Source organism: Mytilus edulis, chromosome 11 (assembly GCF_963676685.1).
Source record: "Mytilus edulis chromosome 11, xbMytEdul2.2, whole genome shotgun sequence".
Taxonomy (NCBI): Eukaryota; Metazoa; Mollusca; class Bivalvia; order Mytilida; family Mytilidae; genus Mytilus; species Mytilus edulis.
In genome coordinates, this window is record NC_092354.1 from 70630 (window position 1) to 94226 (window position 23597).

Genomic DNA, 23597 nt, shown 5'->3' on the forward strand with positions numbered 1-23597 from the left:
GACAATGTGGTAATCTATAGACATGATAGACAATGTGGTAATCTATAGACATGATAGACAATGTGGTAATTCATAATTAAAACCTACAAACAACATGCAGAATTTAATTTAATCAAAGTGGATTTCAACATTTGTAGGTACAGTTGTGTTCTTATTTAAGTTTGTGTCTCTAGTATGGTCTTTGGTTGTATCACTATCCGAAATAACATTTTGTTGATCGGAGGACTGTATTGCATCACAAGTACTAATATCTGTCATGTCTGTGGTGGCTTTATCTGTTTTCATTGTACAATCAGCCATATTAGAGTTTTCAGAAAGGGGATTAGAATCCTCCATATCAGATTTTTCTGAACAGTTTTTAGAATCAATTTCCACCATTGAATTATCCGAGCTATTTACAATATCACAACTGTTTGGTTGGGCATTTACATGTTCGCCATCACAACTATCGGAAGCTATTTTTAGAAGCTTTTCACTAACTTTTTCCATATCAGTTTTACTATCACACAACTTTTTACAATTTTCCAACACTTCGTTATTTTTATTTTCTGATTCACCAGCAGAACAATCAATTATTTTTTTTTTACTATCGTCATTATGCATTTCAAAATTGTATTTTTCCTCTGACTCGTCACTATCCGTCATTTCATCAGTACTATCCTCGTAACTCTCCTCTTCCAAGGCTAAATTCTCTAACCTAGAACTTGTCTCATCGACCCAATGTTGTATCCGTTCTTCATCAACAACTTTCCCTCTTTGTAACGTATTACTCGGACTCTCCGTACTTTTTGGTGTGCCATGTTTTGACCGATCGCCAAAGTCTGCGAGAATGGTTGAGCTACCATCACCTAACGTTCTGGATGAATGAGTAGACATTGCTTCACAGTTTTCCAGCGTGCGTCCTGAATGTTGTGAGAGGATTTCTGTGTTGAGATCGTGTGCACCACTTGTATGTATAGAATCAATGTGTGGTAAAGCGTCCTGATTCTCGTCACAGAGACTGTTGATTCTGTCGCCCTCTTCCTCGTTGTCAGCCTCATTCCCATCATCGTCTTTGGTATTAGAATGAATTATCCTCATCTGTGTCTGGTACCCCGAGGAATCAGTCGGTAATCCCTGTTTGATTAATGCATCATCTTTAACTATTTCATAGCCTTTACTATCAGTCTCTGGCTCAGAGTGAGGGTAGTTCTCTGAGATAGGTTCAGATAAGATACTACTAGTAAAGGAGAGGACACTAGCTCCTGAAGGTGTGCGTGAGTGGCCCATGTGAGCAAACACATGTGGTGTAGTGGCTTGTTGTTTCTTCATCGGATACTCTTTGATTTCTATCTCAATGGCAGCCACCATTTCTCCGTAAGATTCCCTGGCTTTGGCAGTCAAATCTATCAGCTGTTTAAAGTTCTCCTGGAAACATAAAAAGTTTAGCTTATATTGCATGATTTCTTTATCATCATAGTCATAACAGTCTAATAACAAACATAATTATAAATCATACAAGTTTATATAGTAAGCTATAAATATAATTATAATCTAGCAATTTGTGAAAGATTTTAGTTCAAAACAGAATACATGTGTAAGACCACAAATCTTTCCACCCTTAATACAATAAACCAGGAAAAACTCAACTGACATTAGTTTAAACCTCATGACATTTAAATTTGTAGCAAATGTTTTAATACTTTTTTTTTATACAATTTCAATACAATTTTTTTTCTTAACTAATGAACAGCCATTTAAAACATCTATAAGTCATGAGAAATTCAGATATCTATAAAATATTTCACTTTACTTTTGTTAATTAATTATGTCAATAAGAAGTTGAGTTCGTTACTGGTTAATTTTATCTTCAATTATATTACTTAATTTGCTTGCCATTATACCATCATTGAAATAACTGGAATACGAGGATACTAATAAGCCCTGTTAGAGAAACAAATAGATACTTGTATGCTGCAACCAAGCCATTCATACAGTCTCATCATTGTACTGACTGATTTAACATTCAACTGAACATTGCACACAGGCTAATTTAAATATCACATGAAATTCACATCAATTCACTTCAAATGAACTCAAGTGAAACTCTCATGAAAATTCACACATAAACTGAATGAATCTCACATGAATTTCATGTGAACTTGCAAAAAAAGTTGTGATTTTTCAAGATAATAATTTATTTGAATTTGCTTTTAATTTGAAAATTTACATGTTTTTTTAATAACTTTATTTTGAAAATTCATGTGATTTTCTTATATGTCTCTTGAGTTCATTTATAATGTCTTTGAGGTATTTAATTTAATATATAATAAAATCTAGAAAAAAATTGCACATGTATAGAATTTCTATATTTTTTACACATATATATATATAACAATTGGTAGAGAGAACACAAATAATCCAATAGAATGTTTGTATTTGTTCTCAAGGAAAGTTTGACTATTTTCAGAGTTGGAGTTATCTCTCTTTTAGCACTACATCAATACAACTATACTATATACTATAACTGTACAGTATGCCATGGATAAACATTGTATAATGATCTACTAGTATGGTTAAGGATTGTCCTGTTTTCTACAAACAAATGGTTCATGAATATTCAGGATATGGCAATGTTAAGAAAACTTAAAATCAACTATCTTTGATGATAATACTTTTCCTTAAATTGACAAACAATATACCACAGTTTGATATCTGAAGACCAATTTAATAGATAGATATAGGAAGATGTGGTGTGATTGCCAATGAGACAACTCTCCATCCAAAGACCATGCTTTACACAGAGATTCATTATACTCTTATGTAAAATTAAATATTTATTAATATAATGTTTTTCTTGACTTGGTGGTGATGATTGTATACCTTTCTATTAGTTATGAAAACTGTTAGTTGATGTCTTAGATATCTAGTTTTGGGATGCTGCTGTTTCATTGGAACATACAAAGCACCTTCTTTTATTCACAAATTAATGAAATCAATCTTGATTGATACAGCCAATTAGTAAGATTTCAGATTAGACACAAATCTCACCTCAGAGCCACTAAAGTTGAATATTCCTACAACACTAACTGGCACCATTTTAGCACATGCACGACCAAGAGCTCGTCTTCCCAAAGCAAATACAAACGGGACATTCTGTTCATTACATAACGTCAAGATGTTGTTCAAAGCATCATCTAGTCCTCCTGAAAAAAATCAAAATTAAAAATAATCAGAAATCATCTTTAAACCTCCTATAAACCTGATAAATAAAAGTAAAATAATTACAATTACATTACTTATCTATGCATCCTGAAAAAAAATACATTAAAATTTATCATCAATCAAATCAAAACTGATAAACTTAATGTTTATTACAGTATATGTTCCTAACGGAATAAATGGTATACAATTCCAACAGGAATAGATAGTATGACAATGTTTATAACAAATTTGTTTCCATTGGAACTTCTGTTAGGGCTATTCCACAAAAAAAATGTATGGGGGGGGGGGGGGGGTTGGAAGGCACATTATATGAATAATACATGGGTGATGGGTATCAGAGCAACTTTTCACACTATAATGCACTATAATTCTCAATTACAATTGTCTGGGTGGTAGGTGCCGACAAAAACTGCCTTTCAACCCCCCCATACATTTTTTTCTGGAATAGCCCTTAGGCGGAACAAATATATGTTGACTACTCCATCCAATTTCACACTTGATCAGTGTTTTGTGGTATTATGCATTGTGTACAAGTTTCATAACATTTAGTTGAGGTAAACTAAAGTTATAGAATGGAAACCAACTTTGGGACATTGGCACAGACAGATGGACCATGTAAAACTTAATACAACGTCCACTAAAAATTTCAAATCTATAACCTCAAATACTAAATCTAACATAGAACAGTATAAGTGAAGCACCTCAAATACTAAATCTAACATAGATAGAACAGTATAAGTGAAGCAATAATTAAATTTCTTATCAAAAAGCTCATTTTTAACACAGGGCCGTATTATAAAAACATCAAAAAGGGGGGAGTTTTATTTTTAGTGATGTTAATAATTCAAGCCACCTGATAATTGGGATTTGTTCTCCTGTATTTTTTTAGTACATTTTTAAATTTTCACTCATTTATGCTTTTAATCTGCCTTTTTAGATCAAGTTTATCTGTATAATTTTCTAAATTAAATCCCTTTCCACTCCAGTCTGTTACTATCTATAAAATGGTTTGTCTGTTAATATTACATCATTGCATCACTTGCAAACTTGCTTTCCTTTTTTGATTAATCTTTAATCTTCTGATTTACATAATCTGATAGTCAATACACAATATCAGCAATATAATAAATTATAATGGAACAATCCATATCCTGTAGCTTTAATGGTGATTTAAAATAAGGATGGAATAATCCATGAACTATTTCAAGGACACATAAACTTTAAACCTGTAATCCCCAATCACAACAATAGGATGTTCCCCTATAACTTCCCTAATCTACCTAATGGTACTGCTCCAAACCCTGCCACCCCTTGACACTGGTATGATCCATATTAGAACTGAAGCACTGATCAAGTACATGCAAACTTGGGCAGTACACTTGTCCACACCAGGTACCTATGTACTTCAATAACAGTTCACTGCTACAGGTGAAAAGTGCTGACTAAAATAACTGTCTCATCATAAACTTAAACAGTATAAAGATAGTAGTTTAATTAAATATAAGTCAGTGTATTTTGACTTTTAGAAAATATTAATTAACACTCATTATCAATCCCCAGACCAAATGTCAAATATAGATGTAATAAGAGAGGATGTCAAATAGAAAAGGGGAAAATCTAAGTAAATTTGCAAGATACAGTAATTAATTTTTTTTCACTTATAACAAATAAAAAAGTGGGGAATGGTTCAAAATAAATATTGCAAGATACAGTAATGAATTCAATTTTTTTTCTATCTCATTTTCAATTTCTACCATCCATCAACTTGCATTATCTATTTTTCTTAAAAAATTTCTATATATACATGTATTTAAAATAAACTTGTTTTCTGAACATGCATCTTACACAATTTTTTCCCTAGAAGTTAAAAATCATTTTTTTTCAAATTTATGCCACTGTCACACACACAGAAGAAGAATGTTGGTGTGAAATAAAATATATGTGTCGTCCTTAAAAGTAATTTACAAATTCTACAAAATACACAAAGGAAAAGTTTAAAATGTTGTTAATAAAAGAAAAACAGTTTGTTTGTTGTTATAAGTGTAATTTGTTATTTCACAATATCGTATAAGTACTAAGATAAGATCCTTCTGTTATTGTGTCCATGTAAAGGTTAATATTTGTATAAATCTCAAATCAGAATGCATTTACACAATTCATTACATAAGAAACATATCATTGTACAAGATTAACATATTTATCCTTTTAAATAGAAACGTTTTTCACCTTATAAATATTTGAACCATGTTAAAATGTAAATGCTTCTATCTGATTGTGGAAAGACAGAGAAAATAGTAATTGAAGTTAAGGTGTGATAATAATAATTGAAGTCAACATGAGATATAGTCATTTTCTTTACTATATAATTTAAAAGTTTTTACAATCAAGTTTACTGAGAAAAAAAAACTGATAAAGAAGATGTGATTGTCAATGAGAGGACTGTCCATAAGTATTTCAATTTTTGGTCATTTTTACTGCTTAAATCTCCTCTTTTATATCTGCTGAATTTAGTTCGAGATAATTACACCTGAGTCTGCGAAATTGGAAAAAAAAGAGTCGTTTTAGTGGCTTTTTAATCCATAGTAAGTTGAAAATTACTTAATTAAACTGAACTCCTAATCTTAAAGCTATAATTAATCCATTAAGCTAATTCAAAGTTAAAAACCTCAGTACTTGCAAACTTTTAACTTTTCTGTGACTTTTTCAAATTTGAATTCGAACTTATTAATCATTTTTGTTACTTTCATTTGATACTGACATGTATCAAATATAAGCTGTTAATTTTTTTCTCCTATAAAAAACATTGTACATAAAATAAAAAGTAAAATAGATGGAAAAAGAAATATATGAAGGATTTTTTATTTAATGTTTAAGTTTCTGATAAATATTACCCTCATAGTTAAAAGATTGATGATTCCAACTGTCCTAGATAGGAGACCAGAATGTCTCCATTATAGGACATCATTAAGTTTCTGATAAAGATTCCCCTCATTGTTAAAAGATGGATGATTCCGACCGTCCTATTTATGAGACCTATTTATGAGACGAGAATGAACCTTGGGTTCCTGTCTCTTATATAGGACATTGTGATAATGTTTCCTGGTAAATAAGCTTTCATTAAATCAATAAACTATCACAACTTAATTAAATCAAGAGTAGAAATAGAACACCAACTGTGTAGTAATCATTTTTCAAAGAATACACATTTAAAATAATGAATCATTGATTTATTCATTTAAAGTCGATTTAAAAAACATTTTTCTACTACCATACAGCATGACTAATTTTCTCACGCTATCATTGATTAATAAAAGGAGTCTTAATTATACAAAACTAATCAATCATCAAATTGTATTACAACATAAAATTGAGAAAGGAAACGGAGAATGTGTCAAAGCTACAACAACCCGACCATAGAGCAGACAACAGCAGAAGCCAACAGTCTAATAAGTTTCAACATGCGTTCAATGGGTTTCTAATTTCATCCACTATTTGTCAAACTCTTTAAAAAAATCATTGAACTCTGAATGATACTGCCTAAGCACTTAAAGGTAAAGTTTGGAGTCATTTGTCCTGGTAGGTCTACCAGAATGTTCACAGAATGCTAGGAAACAGCATGAATATGTACGTTAGAGCATACATGTTCACAGAATGCTAGGAAACAGCATGAATATGTACGTTAGGGCATACATGCATTATGCACCTCTCATACACTTCAATATTTGGTTACCCACTAAACCCTAATCTAGCATATATTTCACATCATAATAAATCTCAATTTGATGTGACCACAATTTTAACTAAAACTTTTTAAATATGTGTGATGGTTGATAGAGAAAACACAACCTATAGTTTCATCATTAAAACACTAAAATAACTCAGCAATATCATTAAAGGGCAATAACTCTTTTAAGGAGTCAACTGACTTTTTCCAGTGATGACTTATATTTAGGTCTTAGTTATTGAGACTACTGAAAGAAAATATTTGTAAGGGTTCAGCGCAAGCCTGTGTCTCGCCTTCTTTATTAAGCTAAAAAATGTTTTAGGAACTTTAACAGTAGACTGTATGTTATGTTAACTGGAAGAAAACTAAGTACATAATAAGTAACAGACGGGAAATCAGGAAATATATTTTTACAAAGTTTGCTTCTAGATACTAAGCTTTTGATCATAAACAAGCTTCTGTCCAAGTTTGATAGAAATCCAGGATAGTTTCAGAAAGTAATCAAAATTTTAAAAACTTTAACCACAGAGTGAATGTTATGTTAACTGGCAGAAAACTAAGTCCATTTATAAGTAAAATACGGATAAACTGGAATTTTCTTTTTACAAAATTAACTTCTGGAGTTTATCTTATGATCTTTGACAAGCTTCTGTCCAAGTATGGTAGATATCCAGGATAGTTTAAGAAAGTAATCAGCATTTTATAACCAAATGCACTGAAGGGCACAGCTTTATATGACCACAGAGGTCGAACCCTTAACAGTTGGGGCAAGTATGGACACAACATTCAAGCTGGATACAGCTCTGAATTTGAATTGTGATTAATAGTTGACACAGTATAGGTTTCTGACACAGAATGAATGTGGTCTAATGAACTTTTTTTTTTTTTGCTTTTGTGCAATTTTCTTTGCCCTTGGAGTAAAAATCCAAAACTCATTTTCAGTCTGTCCTTTGAAGTAAAAAATCGAGTAGTATAATTTCAGAAAGATCCATACGCTTAAACAAAAGTAATTGTCTGAAAACTAGAAAAATGCTTCTTTCTGGCCCTTTTTTTGGCCCCTAATTCCTACATGTTTTCGGGGAAATTGAGCCCATACCAAATTCCAGCCTTCCGTTTGTTATATGGAACCTTGTGGTACAATGTCAGAGAGATCCATAAACTGAATTCCAGCCTTCCCTTTGTTATATGGAACCTTGTCAGAGAGATCCAATCATTTACACACAAGTTATTGTCTGGAAACTAGAAAAATGCTTGTTTTTGGCCCCTTTTTGGTCCATAATAATCCTAGACTGTTTGCCCCATAACCCTTAAAATAAATCCCAACCTTCTACTTATAGTATTAAACATTGTGGTACAATTTCAGAGTATTTGAAATACTTTTACACAACTTATTGTCCTGAAACTAGATAAATGCTTGTTTTGGGCCCCTTTTGGCCCCTTATTCCTAAACCTTTGGGACCGAACCCCCCAAAATCAATCCCAACCTTCCTTTTGTGGTTATAAACATTATTAAAAATTAATTGATTTATCTAAGCTTATACTAAAGTTATTATCCGGAAACTATCTGTCTTCTGACGACGCTGACGAAGTGGCGGCCGATGGCGAACACAACGTGATTCCAATATACAACCAAAAAATTGTGAATTAAAATGAATTCACAGCTAATTTAGGGGGTTAATCCAAATCTAACATTTACTTTTATAAATTGTTATTTGGATGGAGAGTTGTCTAATTGGCACTCACACCACATCTTCCTATATCTAGTACTAACATCGTACTTCTTTCCAATTATCCAGTAACAAGAAAACCCTTGTTTTCCCCTTTGTTGCCCCTAATCAGTTTGAACTTGTGGTATAACTTCAGATAGATCGATACACCGTTTCACAAGTTATTGTGTGAAAACTAGAAAAATGATTTTTTGGCCCCTTTTTGGCCCCTAATTCCTTAACTGTTAGAAGCCTAACCCCCAAAATCAATCACAACATTCTTTTTGTGGTTATAAACATATAATATCAGAGATTTCAATTTTTATTTACTCAAGTTAGGGTTAGGTTAGGTTAGGGTCAGAAACCAAATGTCTTTGGACTAAGCTGATTATGATGCCGTGATAGCACATGTGTATAATACAAGAACTGGACAGGAATTTTTCCCAAGATTTTTAATTCTGAATTTGCAATAAATTGATTCAAGGCTTTTTGTTTAAAGTACAATATTGTAATTATCATAAATTACCTTTTGATAGATTAAAGGCTTGTTTGATAACATTTATTGCCTAAAGTACAATAATGTAATTTTCCTACCTTTTGATTGTATTTTTTCCAGATTTGGTGAAATGATGACACATTTTATCTTCCTTAATTTCAAATGTTTTGCAACTTCTCTTAAACCAAGCACCAGTCTTCGTTTTAACTTTGCCTGAAAATGAACAAATACATTTCAGCATACAGAAAAAGATAACTTACTATATAAAAAGAAGCTAACAGTTTCAATGTAAGTTACAAGTGAGTTTGGATTATCTCCCTTTGATTAGTATTTCAATTATTATCTTAATCAGTTTGCTAGAATTAGTATTGGTTTTCAAGGAGTAATTATCTTGTTGAAATAAACTTTTTATGTTTATTAATGGATGGTAACATGAAATTTGAAAAACTCATCACCAAGGCGTAGTATTAATTTGATGTTAATATGTTATACTATTTTTCATTGGACCACACACATTTCATCACACAACAAGCGAATAGACATATGAGTGTAGAAATCACGTCATGGAAAGTACAAAATAATAACTTATTCTATAACATGTCATGGTGTAAACTTTATCACAAATATCAAGTCAATATCTTCAAGCATGACTAAAACCAGATGCTCCGCAGGGCACAGCTTGATATGACCACAGAGGTTGAACCCTGAACAGTTGGGGCAAGTATGGACACAACATTCAAGCTTGATACAGCTCTGAATTTGGATTGTGATTAAAAAGTTGACACAGAATAGATTTCTGACACAGAATGATTGTGGTCTAAAAACTCAAAAAATTTACATTGGACATTTAATACTTTTATGATCCAATATCCAAAATTGAAATACATAGTTAGATTCAGCATATAAAAAAAACCCCAAGAATTCAATTTTTGATGAAATCAAACAAAGTTCAATTTTGGACCCTTTAGAACTTAATGTGGAATAGTTTGATAAAGGGGCCCATATATCAAATATATTTTCTTATCTTTGCGGTCTTATAAAAGTGTTAAAAACCGATTATTTAAGTGACCAAGGACCATAACTCTGCACAAAATAATCAGACTGGATAAAAAATGGAACTTGATCTGTAACTTGTCTTGATAAAACTATAAATCAGTTATATATTCATCTTCAAGAGTGACTAAAAAAGTGCAGAAAATTATTATTTTAGTGAATCTTCTAAGTCCAAGGGCTATAACTCTGCACAAAATCATAATACCATAAAAAAATGGCAGACAGACTATTACTTTAATAGTCTTCTTTCTTTCTTTATTTGTTTTGTGGTGTTTTAACACCACTTTTAAGCACCACATATAGATTATTAATTTTGTGGCAGCCAGTTTTTATTGGTGGAGGAAGATGGAGTGCCCAGAGAAAACAACCGACCTTCGATAGGAAAACTGACAATTCTAGACAATTAAGAGTGGAGTTGAGTGCACCCGCACAAGTGGGGTTCTAACTCACAACCTCAGTGTTGACTGGCTAGTGATTACAGTAGTAACTACTTAGATCAATCGGCCACCAAGGCCCCAATAATCTTCTTTATCTTTTAACAACTGACCTTAGAAGGATCTTTGTGGTACATTCTGTCCTGGAATCTGACCAGATCTTGTAATAAGGTGGTGGCACATTCATCAATATCTTTATCTAATACTTGATTACAATATCTGTAATTAGAAAATCAATTATCATGAGTAAGGTTAAAGGTTAACTCAGCTGATTCAAAATAGTTTTGTATTATAGAAGAATAGTGATAAGATTAACCAAATTATATTTCATGCTTTTTCTATTTGCACTGTATTCTATATGTCCAACAAACACAGTTATTTCATTATTTATTTCTTTTGGACAAATAGTTCAAATAAAAAAAAACTCCTCAAAAAGACTTTTCCAATGTAGTATATATATGCAACTTTCATGACAAATTTCATCCAAATTGTAAAAAATATCTCCCAATTTTACTAATCAAAGTGCTTGTAAGCACAGAAGGCTAAAGATTGCGTTAATTTATCAGTGGAAAGTAAAATTAAATATTGCATTGAATAAAACTACAATTCTGGACTAAGGGAGGTAACTCCATGTTTAAAGATGACTTTAACAATGACATCATTTATATTTTTAGAACAGATATTAGATTCCAGCACCTTGCAAAAGTTATGTAATTTTCTTTATAGGTGTAACATCATTTTGTGACCTGAAGATCTGAGCATATATTACATTAATTTTCTGGAAATGATCATGGATAGGATGTATAGAATGTTGTGATCAATGCTCATTATTTTGTTTATCAAAAAAGTAGTGATAAGCCTTGGAATATTTAGTTATCAAGTCAGTAACATAGGATTCTGATTTGCATTTCATGCAATCTCTATTCCAAAATATGGACAATTCTATGTTAAGAGGGTCTATAATTCCGTTTGACAGCTTCAGACATACACGGTTCATATCATATCTTAAGAAGATGATTATAACTAAATAGATAAATAAACTCACTCTCTAAATCTTCTGCTGTGTATCTTTTTAACAACATCCTTTCCAACAGCCCCAGCTATAGGACTATTGACCTCTGAGCTTAATGGACTGGTTCCTGGAGACAGTGGACTCATGCTTATAGGTGAAGTCTGACTGACTGGAGACAGGTTGGCACTTCCTGGGGTACCAGTGTAATCAATTGAACTCTTTGTACTCATGGCTGTAATGACATTAAGATGTAGAAATTTGTAAGCAATCTTTCCATTAGTATTGAAATGTATATCAAATAATGAGGTCAAAAGAAATCCTCACACGAATTATGTGTCATGTATAGTTCATCATAGAATATATTATTAATACAGATTTGCAGATTATTTTTTTGAATTCATCTCATATTTGGACTGACATAAATATCACATACATATAGTAAGATTTGTTCAAGGGTTTATCTTTTGAGGGACCAATCAGTTAAGATCTAGCTATTTTGATGGACCAATCAGTTGAGATCTAGCTATTTTGATGGACCAATCAACTGAGATCTAGCTATTTTGAGGGACCAATCAGTTGAGATCTAGCTATTTTGAGGGACCAATCAGTTGAGATCTAGCTATTTGAGGGACCAATCAGATGAGATCTACATATTTTTAAAGAAACTATATTGAAGAATCAGAAATAAAGTGTCTGATATAAACTATAAAATCTCGAACAAATGTGAAATTAAAAAAATATTAAAAACATTAATTTTAAGGTTGATATTTATTCATAATCTCTACCTCTCTCTCTCTCATTCAGTAACATGGGGAAAACATATTTTTACTATTGAAACCTCATTGGTATTGATTCCAGACTCAAGATGAAACTGAAAATAACACTTGACGAAATATTAGAGAAATATCAGGGGAGAAAACCTGATAAAATCATTTTGTGCTCATAATGACAGTCCAGACATTTCTTAAGAAAGTACAAAAAACAAGTGAAATATCATGGCAACATGTCTGTATGGCAACATGTCTGTATGGCAATATGTCTGTATGGCAACATGTCTGTATGGCAACATGTCTGTATGGCAATATGTCTGTATGGCAATATGTCTGTATGGCAACATGTTATAATGGTTAATGTCAAACCTCCCTGTATTTAAGTTTATCCAAGTGACTGAGTCATCAAAGTTATTAGTAAATACATTAATTACTGTTCTTACATTTAATTAATATAATTTTATATAATTAGTGTGTATTACCTATCAGACAAATCATTTTGAACTTATTGAAACAAGCTTTCACCTAGATCCATGAAAACATTTATGTTATAAAATAGTGCAACTAGAATGATTCTAAGAGTTATTTCCCTTGGTCCATCAAAATCAATGTTTTCCTTGTAATAGTACTATGGGAGCTACCATTTGATTTTTATGGGGGCTAGGATTTAAATTTGAAAAAAGGCAGGACAGGAGTTTTGAGTTAAAAAAAAGGCAGGACGAGCAACTTGGCAAAAAAAAAATGACAATTTTTGTAAAAAAAAGGCAGGATAAACTATAAAAATAAAAAGGCAGGACAGAGATTACAACTTAAAAAAAAAATTTCGTCCTAGCCCCCCCCCCCCCCCACCTTAAAAATCAAATGGTAGCTCCCTTACACTTGTTTTTTGATGACTTACCATCTTGAGACAGATCACTTTCAGCACTAACTACACCAATACCAACCGCTGCTCTGGAAATAGAGAGACGTTAAATAGACAATCTACATCATGTAATATCTTTTGAACCAATCATTACCAAAATCAGAAGGGTAAAAATTTGTATCTGGACAATTTCAAATTTTAAAGAGGCATGTTTTTCTACCAACAACAAATTGAAGTGTTAATACCAGTATTACTTAGTGATTAAGATAGCTATAAGACCATTGTCAATACCAGTATTACTTAGTGATTAAGATAGCTATAAGCCAAACATAATTTTTGCACCTGTCCCAAGTCAATAACCTCTAGCCTGTAAGTCTTGTACGTTTTTTTTATGTTCAATTATTTGTTTCCGAATTGAGTGTCAAATCCATTTGACTGAACAGATATATATATACATTATCAGTTAGGAGTCAGCTTCTGACTGAGGAATTTTCTCGCTGTGTTGAAGACCTATTGATGGCCTTGGGCTTTGTTCTGCTCATTGGTTGGGCTGTTGTCTCTATGACACATTCCCCATTTCCATTCTCAACTCTATTAAGGGATCATAGATTTATTCTTATGAGAAAGCTCCCAGCATGCTCTGAGGATGCTTGGAGCTTTTTAAAAAAGCTCTTCTCAGCAGTTTATGTGACAATAATGATCATGATCCATTAAGATGTCAATCAAATCTTTACCATTTCTATAATAAGGAAAGTAGAACATTACAGAGGAAGCTCAATTAACACCTGTGTAAACATCTGGTCTATTTAAATACATTTTGCATGAAATTAACAAAACTATAAAATCATAAAATTAGAAATTCTTCAACAGTACTGTGTATTAATGCTTGGAAAGAAATCTCATTGTCTCCACAAAATAATAAAGTCTTTTAAGTAATTATTTATGACCAGTTACTCTGTCCTTTATATTACTTACTCTATTGATCCTGATTCTGTCCTTTATAATACTTACTCTGTTGATCCTGATTCTGTCCTTTATAATACTTACTCTGTTGATCCTGATTCTGTCCGTTATAATACTTACTCTGTTGTTCCTGATTCTGTCCTTTATAATACTTACTCTGTTGATCCTGATTCTGTCCTTTATAATACTTACTCTGTTGATCCTGATTCTGTCCTTTATAATACTTACTCTGTTGATCCTGATTCTGTCCCTGCTTCTGTCCTTTATAATACCTACTCTGTTGATCCTGCTTCTGTCCTTTATAATACCTACTCTGTTGATCCTGATTCTGTCCTTTATAGTACTTACTCTGTTGATCCTGATTCTGTTCCTTCTAACATCTTTAAATGTTTCTTCTCTTCTCTCTCTTTCAATATCACCTACAATAATAAGGAAAAAAAGAATAAGGTTAAAAGTTTATACAAAAAACAGGAGAAGTGGTATGATTGCCAATAAGACAACTAACAACCAGGAGGAATGTTGGCCAAAATTAAATATATACAAACCGGACAGATGTCTTCCTCTATACCATCATAAAGAAATAAAACTGATCAAATATTCATGACAGGACTTGGGTTTTAGCATTAAAAAAATAAATTATGAGACACAGATGATGCCTTCGCTTACGCAGTGGCATATTTAGAGAACTGTAAAAGTAACACGACCACAATTCGAGTTTTGTAGTCATAAGTATTGTGTATAAGTTTTATAACATTTGGTTGAGGCAAACTAAATTAGAAAATAGAAACTTATTTTTAAATGTATGAAAAACATAGAGAAGAGTAACCCTTATTGTCCTATCACCTAGTGGCAGGGGTATATAAAGTTCTAAATATGACACAGACATAAAGACAATGACAACAGTGTATATGTTATATGCAAGGGTCGAATTTAAGCTTTTTTGTGTACCAGCCGGACCAGTGGACTGAAAACTCTACTGGTCAGGCTCCAAATCTACTGGTCCTGCAAAAATGACATTAATTTGACAAATCTAATATAAATGAAAGATGTTTAATTTTATTTTGATGCTTTCGTTTACATAAGTTAGACAGGAACAAAGGAATAGTCTTTATTCTGATTTTGATAAAGGCTTTGGTAGTCTCAATGATTTTCTTAATCAAAATCAGGATCAAGGACAGAAAAAATATCCACATTGTCTTCCATGTCATCGCAAATTTGACGATCCAGTTACGAAAATACATTTCCTATCTAGGTCTCTCACTGCAAATTTTTCACATATTGTACAGTTCATTAAATTCCGATCTACTATATAATGCAACCATTCACAATCTTTTTCCCATGATTTTTGGTATTTGCGTTTCCTTTTGTCACTTTCGTATACTTTATTTTGATCTTCCTTTTGATTTTCAGTTATCTTAATTTTTTGGTCTGGCGGTTTAACTCCTTCCAAAAATTTCCACATTTTGTATTGTTGTGAAGGACGCTCACCCGAGATATTAATTAACTTGATCAATTGTAATACCCCCCAGTACCGTGTAATTGATTTCACAGGTAAATTGTTTTGTAAACAAACGGAGATTGCGATGCAATCAGTGATTTTTATCGACAAATTTCTACTGGTCCGCCGGACCACCAGCTGACAAAATCTACTGGTCCGACGCAAATTTTACTAGTCCCGGACTACCGGACTAGCGCTAATTTCGACCCCTGGTTATATGGTAATGTTATACTCTAACCTTTTTTAATGGACTAGGTTTCTTTGCCTTTGGTGTTTCTCTCTCTTTTCCACGTTTGATAGGAGCACTGGCATCTAATACATTGTGACCTCCTTTGGATTTCTACAAAAACAATAAACATTTCTTTTATATATAAATAAAATTGGTGAAAGTGCCAATGAGACAACTCTCAATCCAAGCCACAATGTATAAAAGAATTATACATGTAGGTCAAGGTACAGCCTTCAACACAAAGCCTTGGCTCACATTGAACAGCAAGATAAGGGCCTTGTTTAATGCTTTAACATCCAATAAAATTACAATGAAGCATTCCAATTATAGAGTTTTCTTACACAAATACTTCTAAGATGAGATACTTCTATTGTGTCTAATGTGGGAGGTTTCTTACACAAATACTTCTAAGATGAGATACTTCTATTGTGTCTACTGTGGGAGGTTTCTTACACAAATACTTCTAAGATGAGATACTTCTATTGTGTCTACTGTGGGAGGTTTCTTACACAAATACTTCTAAGATGAGATACTTCTATTGTGTCTAATGTGGAGTCATTATTATTAGTTGGATACCAAATTCTGTGGATTTTGTGATACAGGCTTAGGCATGTTAGGTGAACCAAGAAATTTCTATAAACTAGTATGCAGACTTTGGCAATACCACAAATTAAACATCCTCAACCATGCAAATTTTACTTAATTGATGAAAATTGGTCACAACGAAAAATAAATGAATCCCCAGCATGTGTCATATTATTATGTGTCTGGCCTGCTGCAGCTGAGCTCTTTTCTTCTTCTCTTCATATTCTGAATTAGTTGGACAAATAAGTACTAATTGGCTTACCTGTACTTCTTTTTTCTTTGGTTGTTCTATTTTGACTTTTTGTTCTATCCTAGCGGCAGATGTTAAACTAATTGTTGTCTTTTTTTGCTGCAAGAACAAATTGTATGTTGATCTTTTGGTTTCTGAAGAGCAATGCAATAAAATCAAATATAATATGAAGATGATTATAAAAGGATTTATTTCCTGAACTCATTTTTGAGGAAAATTTCTTCCAATCTCTTTGATGGAACCCTAACCTAATGTATCTTAACCATAAATTGGAATAAAAATCTGTACAACTTTCAATGTTCTCAAAGGAGTAAGTTCGGTATGGGCCATATTTGGCCCCAATTATAAAGTTCATAGTTACAAGACAATAAATGCTTTAAGTTGCCTCAAAGACATGTGAGAAAGTTAAACAGAACTGTTTTTGTCAAAGTTTAATTCTAACACGTTGATTTTTACATCCCAAAAAGGTCAAGATAAGGGATTTTTGTGAAATTTGACAAAATCAGCTGGATTTCAACCAAATAAAGGACCAAGAAACAAAGAGCGCAGGCGTCGACAAGCTTAATATTCAAATAAGACATGTGAAATGTCTTCACAAACATTATTTGAAAAGATCTTTGTTGTCGACGTATGCGCTCTATGTTTCCTGTCCAATAATCTATGGAAATTTACCCATTTTCATTGATTTTTTCGTGAAAAATCAATATGAGTACAACTTGTGACGTCATAATGAAACGCAGAAACGTGAAATTTTCAATAAAATGGCTTATATCCTATCTAGTCAATGTTTTAGCTAAAATTTATTGTGATATTGTTAAACAAATCCGAATTTGAAATTTACGCTAAAAAAGGGGGCCATTTTAGGACCTTATCGAACATACTCCTTTGTTTGTCATGTTTACTACTATAGACTGATTACAGATAAATAAAAAAATTGTATGTAAAGAAACCCATCATAGGCTGGGAAATAGTGAAACGATTTGAAAGCATGAGTTATAGACATGTCTAAGCAATCCTTATTACTGAATTACCTCCAATTCATCAAAGGTTGGGAATTAGTGAAATGATTTAAAAGCATGAGTTATAGACACGTCTAAACAATCCTTATTACTGAATTACCTCCAGGGCATCAATAACTGCCCCAAGATCTAATGATACATTTTGTTTTGATTTTTTCCCAGAATTCTGAGTTTTTGGATTAACTTTCAATATTCCTGGCGTCTGTCCTTTCTCTTCTTTGTTACTTTTTGGGCCTGTGGTTTTTAGACATTGTTCTTTCAACATTTGCTGTTCTAGTCCTATCTCAGCCAGTTCATTCTCAGCTGCTGTGTTGAGTATATCTTTCCTCTTCCTTCTTCTTCTACTGGCTCTTGTTCCCTTGTCTTCTGTAAAGAAAGGATTTCATGTAAAACTAGAGATTCTGTTTGCAAAGCTTACAAGTTGATACCTAACCCCTCCCAGGACATTACGAAATGGTGAAGTATAATTATAATGATCAGAGCTTACAAATTGATACCTAACCCCTCCCAGGACATTACGAAATGGTGAAGTATAATTTTAATGATCTTCTGTAAGAGATAATTATTTCATGTAAAACTAGAGATTCTGTTTAATTTTAATAATTTATACCTAACCTTCCAGTGTATAAAGTAATGGCAAGGTCTATGATCATTTTAATAAGGAAAATCTCAAAAATAATTTGGAATAAAACAAAATAAGAAGTGTACAATGTACAAGATTACAGTTAATCCTGTCTATGGAATAAAACAAAATAAGAGGTGTACAATGTACAAGATTACAGTTAATCCTGTCTATGGAATAAAACAAAATAAGAAGTGTACAATGTACAAGATTACAGTTAATCCTGTCTATAAAGGGTACCCAAGGATAATGCAGTTTAAAGACAGGTTCATAAAGAGGCTGTTGATGGAACCACATTACTTGTTATTTAAGTAACAATACATGCATATCAGTATGTACTACAATATATTACACAATGTATTCATGTATTTTGTGTTTGTTTGATAGTATGCAGTATATTCTATTGCAAAATATAAAACAGGATAACATAGGTGTGGTTCAAAGGTATATACTATTTACCAGCTTTAGAAAAAGAAATTATTAGGAAAGATTAAGGAATGCATGCAGCAAGGGTTTAAGAAATGTGTTATCAACCTACATGTAATGGTAAAATAGTAACTGATGTAAAATACCACCTTTATCTTATCTTACCAAGACTAGAGTTATCTTTCCTTGGAGAATCTTCAGAGGAACTTGTTTTATTTCTCTCTACCGTAGAAGGCCTGCTAACAGGTACCTGGAAAGAAATCAACACAAAGTTATTTATAAATTTTTTGCCAAACAAATTATTTAAATGTTTTCCTTCATGTCTGTTCTTAAATTAAGTTATGGGACAGTGTTCATGACAAAGGAAATTTAAACTGGTTAATTTAAGTTATGGGACAGTGTTCATGACAAAGGAAGTTATGGGACAGTGTTCATGACAAAGGAAGTTATGGGACAGTGTTCATGACAAAGGAAGTTATGGGACAGAGTTCATAACAAAGGAAATTTAAGTTATGGGACAGTGTTCATGACAAAGGAAGTTATGGGACAGTGTTCATGACAAAGGAAATTTAAACAAGTGCAATGAAGCTTTTCTCAGACATTTGAACAATCTTAAACCTTTGAGGAATACTAACATGACTAATGCAAATTATTGTTGAGTTATCTCCCTTAGATCATATTATCAAAATATTTATGCAGTAAATGTTTTGACCAATTAGTTTCCAAATATTATCTATGGACTAATGGACTACTAGAGCATTATCAACATAAGCCAGATGTATAATCAGAATAACCAACATTGATATCTGGCTAAAAATCAAAATAACCAACATTGATATCTGGCTAAAAATCAAAATAACCAACATTGATATCTGGCTAAAAATCAAAATAACCAACATTGATATCTGGCTAAAAATCAAAATAACCAACATTGATATCTGGCTAAAAATCAAAATAACCAACATTGATATCTGGCTAAAAATCCAAACTTACTGTCTGTAAAATAGCACTATAAGATATTCCTACTCCTGAAGACTTATTGTTTAAAGCTTTAGCACTACTCAAGTCAGGGAATTCTTCCACATCTTCAAAATGTAGTTCAACTTCCTGTTGTGGTTCATATTCAGCCTCATCTTGAGAATCTGCTGGGTCATCTGGGTTCTTCTTTTTCCGTTTTCTTCGCCGTCTACGTTTCTTTTTGCCCTGTGTTCCACTCTCACCTTCTGTTTCTAAATTCTGTCCAGTTTCACTCTTATTGCCCTCCTGCAGATTGTTTTTATTAGAATTTGATTCATGTGATTGTTTTCTTTCACTGCGTAAATTTTTAGTCCTTGAAAATCCATAATCATTTTCATCTATGGAAGTAGTTCCTTTCCTCGAGAAGCCTCTTGTTTCTTCATCAGAGTTTGTCTTTCCCATCTTTCTCACCTGATTTTGTTTCGTTTGTATGTCTCCCTGAAATTTATTCCTTACTTCTGATTTTTTGTTGGCTTGTTTGTTGATATGTTGATTATTTAAATCATATGTATTAGAAGTGTTTCTATTGGCTAATTGAGAATCATGTGATCTGTTTCCAGGATTTGGTGTGTTTCTATTGGTTAATTGAGAATCATGTGATCTGTTTCCAGGACTTTGTTTGTTTCTGTTTTGATTATTTGGTGATTTTTGTTGTCCTGTTTTTAAGTTTTCTGCACTATTCTGATTATCTTGGTTTATCACAGGTCTTGGACTAGGTTCTTTTTGAGCAATGAAAGCATAGGAAAACTTTTGCTGCGGAACAGTTGCAGCATGAACTATAGATGGATCATCTAATTGGATAGAATTAGAAGTCAATTTCACTGACAGTGTAGAATCAGATTGTGTACCAATGGTTATCTGGTTTCTCTTATGAAGTGGACTTGAGTAACCACTGTCTGAATTAAGATCTCTATTGTCATGTATATTTCTTCTATTTGATTTACGATATAATGAACTAGGGTGCTCTTCTAAAGTCTTATAGGCAAAGTTCTCAGAAAAATCTAAAAAATAAGCAAATGTTATTTATAAATATATCTTTAACAGAGTTCTTCTTTTCATAAATCTGAAGAACAATTATTTGTTTCTATGTAAATGTCCTAATCATGCTTATACAGGTTTTCATTGTAGTATAATCTGTTGCTCAGTGGTTGTCGTTTGTTGGTACAGCTCAGTGGTTGTCATTTGTTGGTACAGCTCAATGGTTGTCGTTTGTTGGTACAGCTCAATGGTTGTCGTTTGTTGGTACAGCTCAATGGTTGTCATTTGTTGGTACAGCTCAGTGGTTGTCATTTGTTGGTACAGCTCAATGGTTGTCGTTTGTTGGTGTGGTTCCGAAGTGTTTCTTTGGTTTTTTTTATAGATTAGACAGTTATAAATGTTGGATTTTCCTGTTTAAATTGTTTGACACTGGTAAATTTTGTTAGGCCTTTTATAGCTTGCTATTCTACGTGAGCTATGTGTTGAAGGCTGTACTTTGATCTATATTTGTTTATTTTTAACACATTGTGACTTGGATGCACTCATACCACATCTACTAATTTCTGTATACCACCATTTTATAGTTTGTTTGTTAATCAATTTGTTTTTTAATGATATAAAATTTCTCCAAAATAAACATACAAACCTGTTTGTATTTCCCTCTCATACAGAACTAAAACAGGAGCTCTCATTGAATCATTCTTAGTTCCTCCCTTCCTTCCTGAATTTGTTCTTCTTCGCTGAAAAAAACAAGAACACTTCTTTAAAGCCATCTGAAACTAGTTTTTGTGTATTACAATTATGTTTAGTTAATCATTCAATCAATTCAAGCTACTTAACTAAGTCCTCAGAGCACGTTTTACTTAACTAAGTCCTCAGAGCAGGTTTTACTTAACTAAGTCCTCAGAGCATGTTTTACTTAACCAAGTCCTCAGAGCACGTTTTACTTAACTAAGTCCTCAGAGCACGTTTTACTTAACTAAGTCCTCAGAGCACGTTTTACTTAACTAAGTCCTCAGAGCACGTTTTACTTAACTAAGTCCTCAGAGCACATTTTACTTAACTAAGTCCTCAGAGCACGTTTTACTTAACTAAGTCCTCAAGGCACGTTTTACTTAACTAAGTCCTCAAGGCACATTTTACTTAACTAAGTCCTCAGAGCAGGTTTTACTTAACTAAGTCCTCAGAGCACGTTTTACTTAACTAAGTCCTCAAGGCACATTTTACTTAACTAAGTCCTCAGAGCACATTTTACTTAACTAAGTCCTCAGAGCACGTTTTACTTAACTAAGTCCTCAAGGCACGTTTTACTTAACTAAGTCCTCAAGGCACATTTTACTTAACTAAGTCCTCAGAGCACATTTTACTTAACTAAGTCCTCAGAGCACGTTTTACTTAACTAAGTCCTCAAGGCACGTTTTACTTAACTAAGTCCTCAAGGCACATTTTACTTAACTAAGTCCTCAGAGCAGGTTTTACTTAACTAAGTCCTCAGAGCACGTTTTACTTAACTAAGTCCTCAAGGCACATTTTACTTAACTAAGTCCTCAAGGCACATTTTACTTAACTAAGTCCTCAGAGCACGGTTTACTTAACTAAGTCCTCAGAGCACGTTTTACTTAACTAAGTCCTCAAGGCACATTTTACTTAACTAAGTCCTCAGAGCACATTTTTAACATTTAATTACAGACTAATAACATTTCATCATTCCTTTATACAGCATTGCATTATGTTAACTGGATTCACTTGTATTTAGTGGTCCATAAAGTGCAGAAGTCAGTGGACAGACATCTTCAGCTCTTTCCATGCCATTACTACTAAAAAAATAGTTTCTCATTTTAACACATTAAAGACAAAATTTGAGGCCAAGTCTGAAGATTTGATATCCTTGAATTATTTCATTGGATTTTATTCTCTCTGTTTGCTACCTGTCTACTAGAACTCTCTGTGTGTTATGTTACCTGTCTATTAGAACTGTCTGTTTTGTTATGTAACCTGTCTATTAGAACTGTCTGTTTTGTAATGTTACCTGTCTATTAGAACTATCTGTTTTCCTCCCACTATCGTCTGTTCCGATACTCTCGTTAGATCTCCATACATTATTATTATTGTTACTGTTTTTGTCTCTTTGATTTCGTCTGCGTCTGCTGTTTGATGAGAAATTATTGCTGTTGATGTCATTTTCACCTTCACTGGGCATGACAGGAAGTGATGTCATATTATTGATGAGAAAATTATTTGGAGGTGGCATGAACTGATTGAAATATGGATCTTGAGGCGGTGGTGAGGTGAATGGGAACAATGGTGGTTCTGAAAATTTGTTTGGAGTAGGAAATCTGTTTCCGTGGTGACCTGAAATAATCAATAAATCTAACATAACTTCTTTATCATTATTTAACCATAGGTGGAATGTTTCCAAGATAAAGGTTCAACTAAAGTTATAACATTATCAAAGATTCAACTAAAATTATCACATTATCAAAGATTCATTCTACATCACACCTTAATATGGATGGTTGTTATATACACGATTTTGAATTAACAAATTTATAGACAGTTATAACAGAACATTCAGTAGTAATTACATTTTTTTATGAGCCTGTGTCATTCACAATGGTCTATCTGCATATCAAACAAAGGACACACTTTAACATTGTAGACTTTCAAGACAAAAATCTGTAATTTGTTGATCTTGTATTGCTGATCATTTAGTCTGTTAAGTTTTTCTCTCAAAACACAAAGTGGGGTA

At 32.5% G+C, this 23597-nt stretch overlaps 1 protein-coding gene across 1 annotated transcript in view; it reads right to left on the reverse strand.

Annotated features, from left to right (window-relative positions):
* Positions 1 to 90: 90 nt before the first annotated feature.
* The window catches only part of LOC139495007 (selenocysteine insertion sequence-binding protein 2-like), a 33221-nt gene continuing 9714 nt past the window's right edge, over positions 91 to 23597 (reverse strand). Inside the window, exons 4-17 of the mRNA XM_071283120.1 lie at positions 22878 to 23200; positions 21495 to 21588; positions 19847 to 20871; positions 19019 to 19103; positions 17906 to 18171; positions 16799 to 16885; positions 15961 to 16062; positions 14573 to 14643; positions 13298 to 13350; positions 11663 to 11861; positions 10731 to 10836; positions 9229 to 9343; positions 3031 to 3185; positions 91 to 1407 (exon numbers count right to left, since the gene is read on the reverse strand). Of these exons, the coding sequence (XP_071139221.1) occupies positions 109 to 1407; positions 3031 to 3185; positions 9229 to 9343; positions 10731 to 10836; positions 11663 to 11861; positions 13298 to 13350; positions 14573 to 14643; positions 15961 to 16062; positions 16799 to 16885; positions 17906 to 18171; positions 19019 to 19103; positions 19847 to 20871; positions 21495 to 21588; positions 22878 to 23200 (3980 nt within the window). The 3' untranslated portion in view covers positions 91 to 108. The remainder of the gene's footprint in view (positions 1408 to 3030; positions 3186 to 9228; positions 9344 to 10730; positions 10837 to 11662; positions 11862 to 13297; positions 13351 to 14572; positions 14644 to 15960; positions 16063 to 16798; positions 16886 to 17905; positions 18172 to 19018; positions 19104 to 19846; positions 20872 to 21494; positions 21589 to 22877; positions 23201 to 23597) is intronic.